This window comes from Marmota monax, unplaced genomic scaffold (assembly GCF_021218885.2).
Source record: "Marmota monax isolate L192 unplaced genomic scaffold, Marmota_monax_Labrador192_F-V1.1 WCK01_AAM20220418_F8-fsc00174, whole genome shotgun sequence".
In the NCBI taxonomy this organism is placed as follows: Eukaryota; Metazoa; Chordata; class Mammalia; order Rodentia; family Sciuridae; genus Marmota; species Marmota monax.
This window is the reverse complement of record NW_026694860.1, coordinates 1,023,900-1,030,589: the sequence shown is the minus strand read 5'-3', so window position 1 is coordinate 1,030,589 and position 6,690 is coordinate 1,023,900. Positions and strand designations below refer to the sequence as shown.

Below are 6,690 nucleotides of genomic sequence, written 5' to 3'. Positions count from 1 at the left end.
ATCTCAATCACACAAAATGGGATATTGTGTATATATGCATACAACCTAGAGGGACACGTCCAACTAAGCTTCTTGTGACTGGATGACTTTGTTCTTTGCTTGTGTGTGTGTGTGTGTGTTTTTCCTGTAATGTACAATTTACTTTTAAAAAATAAAAATTATTTTAAAAACCTGAAAAAAAAAACATTACATAGTTCTTGACATCATATTTCACACTTTGATTCAAGTGGGTTATGAACTCCCATTTTTACCCCGTATACAGATTGCAGAATCACATCCGTTACACATCCACTGATTTACATATTGCCATACTAGTGTCTGTTGTATTCTGCTGCCTTTCCTATCCTCTACTATCCCCCCTTCCCTCCCCTCCCCTGCCCTCTTCTCTCTCTACCCCCTCTATTGTCATTCATTTCTCCTCCTTGTATTATTTTTCCTTTTCCCCTCACTTCCTCTTGTATGTAATTTTGTATAACCCTGAGGGTCTCCTTCCATTTCCATGCAATTTCCCTTCTATCTCCCTTTCCCTCCCACCTCTCATCCTTGTTTAATGTTAATCTTCTTCTCATGCTCTTCATCCCTACTCTGTTCTTAGTTACTCTCCTTATATCAAAGAAGACATTTGGCATTTGTTTTTTTTAGGGATTAGCTAGCTTCACTTAGCATAATCTGCTCTAATGCCATCCATTTCCCTGCAAATTCTATGATTTTGTCATTTTTTAATGCAGAGTAATACTCCATTGTGTATAAATGCCACATTTTTTTTATCCATTCGTCTATTGAAGGGCATCTAGGTTGGTTCCACAGTCTTGCTATTATGAATTGTGCTGCTATGAACATCGATGTAGCAGTGTCCCTGTAGCATGCTCTTTTTAGGTCTTTAGGGAATAGAACAAGAAGGAGAATAGCTGGGTCAAATGGTGGTTCCATTCCCAGCTTTCCAAGAAATCTCCATACTGCTTTCCAAATGGCCGCACCAATTTGCAGTCCCACCAGCAATGTATAAGTGTACCCTTTTCCCCACATCCTCGCCAGCACTTGTTGTTTGACTTCATAATGGCTGCCAATCTTACTGGAGTGAAATGGTATCTTAGGGTGGTTTTGATTTGCATTTCTCTGACTGCTAGAGATGGTGAGCATTTTTTCATGTACTTGTTGATTGATTTTATGTCCTCCTCTGAGAAGTGTCTGTTCAGGTCCTTGGCCCATTTGTTGATTGGGTTATTTGTTATCTTATTGTTTAATTTTTTGAGTTCTTTGTATACTCTGGATATTAGGGCTCTATCTGAAGTGTGAGGAGTAAAGATTTGTTCCCAGGATGTAGGCTCCCTATTTACCTCTCTTATTGTTTCTTTTGCTGAGAAAAAACTTTTTAGTTTGAGTAAGTCCCATTTGTTGATACTAGTTATTAACTCTTGTGCTATGGGTGTCCTATTGAGGAATTTGGAGCCCGACCCCACAGTATGTAGATCGTAGCCAACTTTTTCTTCTATCAGACGGCGTGTCTCTGATTTGATATCAAGCTCCTTGATCCATTTTGAGTTAACTTTTGTGCATGGCGAGAGAAAGGGATTCAGTTTCATTTTGTTGCATATGGATTTCCATTTTTCCCAGCACCATTTGTTGAAGATGCTATCCTTCCTCCATTGCATGCTTTTAGCCCCTTTATCAAATATAAGATAGTTGTAATTTTGTGGATTGGTTTCTGTGTCCTCTATTCTGTCCCATTGGTCCACCCGCCTGTTTTGGTACCAGTACCATGCTGTTTTGGTTTTTTTTTTACTATTGCTCTGTACTATAGTTTGAAGTCTGGTATCGCTATACCGCCAGATTCACACTTCCTGCATAGAGTTGTTTTTGTTATTCTGGGTCTTTTATTTTTCCCTATGAATTTCATTTTTGTTTTCTCTATTTCTTTTTTTTTTTTTTTTGAGTGTCAACCATTTAGTTAACTTTTCCACTTAAAAAATGCAATAGCAAACCAGACACCATTTCACTGTTAATATTCACAATTACAGTGGCTAAACTCATGATACAGCATCAACAATGCTTCCCAGAGCCAGTTTATACTGAAATTAAGTTATTTACTTATACCAAGTAACTGGTGGTCCACAACCACTGGCTAGTTTACATATGAACTAAAATTTCTAGATTTGGGGAGAAACAAATGCTGCTTCAATCATCTGCTCTGCTTCTTCTGTTCTTCAATTAATGCTTAGAAACCTTTCATGTTACTCTTGGTTTTGTTGGTTTGCTTGCCTGTGGGGGATTGTACTGGCTGACCGTGCCCACTGGAAAAGGCTGCCTGGTATGCTTTCTGCTTTAACTTCTTAGTCCAATCAAATATGTAGTCATAATGGTAGTTCAGAGTCCTGAAAAGGATGCGGAATAGCTCCTTCAGATACTTGTAATCTGGGACTTCCTCAAAGGGCAGCCTACGACAATAGTTTAAGTATATAGCAAATTCTGCAGGAAACCCCTTACATAAAACTTCAACAGAAGTGGACCTCTTCTTTTCACTGATCTTTTCATATATTTGTTTCTTTGTTGCAGCATTTAGTCCTTGCCATGGCAGATGGGTTCTATTAAAATACATCAAAACATATCCTAATGATTCCACGTCATCTCGGCGACTCTGCTCAATACCAAGATGTGCGTTGATGCTAGCATATCGGGCAGTGCCAGTGAGGGCTTTACCTTCCACATATGGTATGTGTTGCTTTGTCTTGTCATTTCTGTACCTTTTGGCCAAACCAAAATCAATAAGGAATAACTTATTACAGTCACTCCCGATACCCACTAGTAAGTTATCTGGCTTAATGTCTCTGTGTATAAAACTCTTTGAATGCACATATTCAATTCTACTAATCATCTGGTCAGCTAACATAAGTACAGTTTTTATTGTGAACCTTCTTGAGCAGAAATTGAAGAGATCTTCAAGGCTGGGTCCCAGAAGATCCATGACTAACACATTATAGCCTTTTTCCTCACCGTACCACCAGATGTGGGGGACGCCAACCCCACCTTCAAGAATCTTATAGATTTGGCTTTCGATTACCAACTTGGAAAACTTGGCCTTCTGAGATTCTACCTTCACTGCCACTTCCTGTCCGGTGTTGATGTTAAACACCAGATAAATGTCCCCGAAGGTGCCAGACCCTATCTTCTGTACCAGTTTATATTTCCCTCCGACAACGACTTCGGCCTTGGAGCCAGTGCTGCTCGCCTTCCGGACAGACGAACATGGAGACTGGATCCAAGTCCTGAGGGGAGGACAAAGGCATCCTGGGCTCTTCCACCAGGCAAGGTTGCGAAGAAGGACAGCAGACAGTGGGAAACTTAGGCCTTTTCAGGCATTTCGGGGCCTAGAATCAGTCCAGGGAACCCCAATCACTGCCACGCAGTTAGGTTTCTTTTAGGCAGGCCGCAGTCTGTGAGTGGTTCTTGCGGTTACTTAGGTCACTTGTTTCTCGGCGGCCACCCCAGCCTCGCTTTCATGGCGTGTCCTGGGCTGAAAAGGGGGCGTGGTGAGTTAGGGCGGCTATACAGTTGCCACCATTGCCGCCGGGTCCGGCCAGGGGAGAGCCCTGTCACTCCTCTGACGCCGCCATCTTGTTTCTCCAGCGCCAGCCAACACAAAACGCCCTCAGACCCGGAAGCCACTTCTTCACGTCGCAGAGCATGCTGGGAAAGGGATCTAGGGCTCTAGCCTGGAAGGGTCGACCCTGAGAAGAGGGCGGAGCCAGATCTTGGAGAGTTGCAGGTAGCCCATGCTCCTTGCGTCATTGCATAGACATGCAGCAGCCTCACCATTGATTTCAATTTGCCAAATCCTAATCTACAATTTTTAGTCTTCATCTTATACCTCCCAAATGACGTGATTACTCACTGATTCTAGAAATACTCTTTTGTACCATAGGATGCAAAACTTTACTGGTTTTCTTCTTCACTGGTGTCTCCCTCCCTCTTGTTACATGACTTGTCCTCTTTTATCTGACCTAATGTGACTCAGAACTTTCATGTTTTCTTTCCTGCCACCTATATGCCAAAAACGCCGAAATTATAGCTCTAGCCCAAATTTCCAGACCTGTATGTGCCTTACTTGACAGGTTTGCTTGATCATCTCACTAACATCACAAAATTAACATTTCTAAAACTGAACTTTTCAGTTTCTTTCAAAGCTTTTTCATCTCCAGCATCAAATTATTTCAATAAATTATACACACACACTTCTTAAGCCAAAAATCTGGGCACATCTTCACATATCTCTCTTATTCCGACTTTTTTTTTAATTTATTTTTTTATTGGTTGTTCAAAACATTATAAAGCTATTGACATATCATATTTCATACATTAGATTCAAGTGGGTTATGAACTCCCAATTTTACCCCAAATACAGATTGCAGAATCACATCGGTTACACATCCACATTTTTACATAATGCCCTATTAGTAACTGTTGTATTCTGCTACCATTCCTATCCTCTACTATCCCCCTCCCTCCCCTCCCATCTTCTCTCTCTACCCCATCCACTGTAATTCATTTCTCTCCTTGTTTATTTTCCCATTCCCCTCACAACCTCTTATATGTAATTTTGTATAACAATGAGGGTCTCCCTCCATTACCATGCAATTTCCCTTTTCTCTCCCTTTCCCTCCCACCTCATGTATCTGTTTAATGTTAATCTTTTCTTCCTGCTCTTCCTCCCTGCTCTGTTCTTAGTTGCTCTCATTATATCAAAGAAGACATTTGGTATTTGTTTTTTAGGGATTGGCTAGCTTCACTAAGCATAATCTGCTCTAGTGCCATCCATTTCCCTGCAAATTCTATGATTTTGTCATTTTTTAGTGCTGCGTAATACTCCATGGTGTATAAATGCCACATTTTTTTTTATCCATTCATCTATTGAAGGGCATCTGGGTTGGTTCCACAGTCTAGCTATTGTGAATTGTGCTGCTATGAACATCGATGTAGCAGTATCCCTGTAGTACGCTCTTTTAAGGTCTTCAGGGAATAGTCCAAGAAGGGCAATAGCTGGGTCAAATGGTGGTTCCATTCCCAGCTTTCCCAGGAATCTCCATACTGCTTTCTAGATTGGCCGCACCAGTTTGCAGTCCCACCAGCAATGTACAAGTGTACCCTTTTCCCCACCTCCTCTCCAGCACTTGTTGTTGTTTGACTTCATAATGGCTGCCAATCTTACTGGAGTGAGATGGTATCTTAGGGTGGTTTTGATTTGCATTTCTCTGACTGCTAGAGATGGTGAGCATTTTTTCATGTACTTCTTGATTGACTGTATGTCCTCCTCTGAGAAGTGTCTGTTCAGGTCTTTGGCCCATTTGTTGATTGGGTTATTTGTTTTCTTATTGTTTAATTTTTTGAGTTCTTTGTATACTCTGGATATTAGGGCTCTATCTGAAGTGTGAGGATTAAAAATTTGTTCCCATGATGTAGGCTCCCTATTTACCTCTTTTATTGTTTCTCTTGCTGAGAGAAAACTTTTCAGTTTAAGTAAGTCCCATTTGTTGATTCTTGTTATCAACTTTTGTGCTATGGGTGTCCTATTAAGGAATTTGGAGCCCGACCCTACAATATGTAGATCGGCGCCAACTTTTTCTTCTATCAGACGCAGAGTCTCTGATTTGATATCTAGCTCCTTGATCCACTTTGAGTTAACTTTTGTGCATGGCGAGAGGAGGGGATTCAGTTTCATTTTGTTGCATATGGATTTCCAGTTTTCCCAGCACCATTTGTGGAAGATGCTATCCTCCCTCCATTGCATGCTTTTAGCTCCTTTATCAAATATAAGATAGTTGTAGCTTTGTGGATTAGTCTCTGTGTCCTCTATTCTGTACCATTGGTCCACCCTCCTGTTTTGGTACCAGTTCCATGCTGTTTTTGTTACTATTGCTCTGTAATATAGTTTTAAGTCTGGTATCGCTATACCGCCTGATTCGCACTTCGTGCTTAGAATTGCTTTTGCTATTCTGGGTCTTTTATTTTTCCATATGAATTTCATGATTGCTTTATCCATTTCTACAAGAAATGCTGTTGGGATTTTGATTGGCATTGCATTAAACCTATAGAGAACTTTTGGTAATATCGCCATTTTGATGATGTTAGTTCTGCCTATCCATGAACAGGGAATATTTTTCCATCTTCTAAGATCTTCTTCTACTTCTCTTTTTAGGGTTTTGTAGTTTTCATTGTATAAATCTTTCACTTCTTTTGTTAGTTTGATTCCCAAGTATTTTATTTTTTTTGAGGATATTGTGAATGGAGTGTTTTTCCTCATTTCCGTTTCAGAAGTTTTGTTGCTGATATACAGAAATGCCTTTGATTTATGTGTGTTGATTTTATATCCTGCCACTTTGCTGAATTCATTTATTAGTTCTAGTAGTTTTTTTGTAGACCCTTTTGGGTCTTCTAGGTATAGAATCATGTCATCTGCAAATAGTGATAATTTAAGTTCTTCCTTTCCTATTTTTATGCCTTTAATTTCTTTCATCTGTCTAATTGCTCTGGCCAGTGTTTCGAGAACTATATTGAATAGAAGTGGTGAGAGAGGGCATCCCTGTCTTGTTCCAGATTTTAGGGGGAATGCCTTCAATTTTTCTCCATTGAGAATGATGCTAGCCTGAGGCTTTTGATATCTTTTACAATGTTGAGGTAAGTTCCTGTTATCCCTAG

The 6,690-nt window shown here is 40.2% G+C and overlaps 1 protein-coding gene across 1 annotated transcript; it reads right to left on the bottom strand.

Moving 5' to 3' along the window:
* Nucleotides 1–2,113: 2,113 nt before the first annotated feature.
* LOC124080515 (casein kinase I-like) lies at nt 2,114–3,683 on the bottom strand. The gene is made up of 2 exons (XM_046426448.2): nt 3,595–3,683; nt 2,114–3,263 (listed from the first exon to the last, which is right to left on the bottom strand). The coding sequence occupies exons 1-2, from the start codon at nt 3,681–3,683 to the stop codon at nt 2,216–2,218; spliced, it is 1,137 nt and encodes a 378-aa protein (XP_046282404.1). The 3' UTR covers nt 2,114–2,215.
* Between the last annotated feature and the right edge of the window lie 3,007 nt (nt 3,684–6,690).

Coding starts and splice junctions, on each gene's coding strand:
- LOC124080515 (XM_046426448.2), bottom strand. CDS start 3,683: ATGCTCTGCGACGTGAAGAAGTGGCTTCCGGGTCTGAGGGCGTTTTGT. Junction 3,264..3,594: donor AAGATGGCGGCGTCAGAGGA/GTGACAGGGCTC, acceptor TCCTCCCCTCAG/GACTTGGATCCAGTCTCCAT.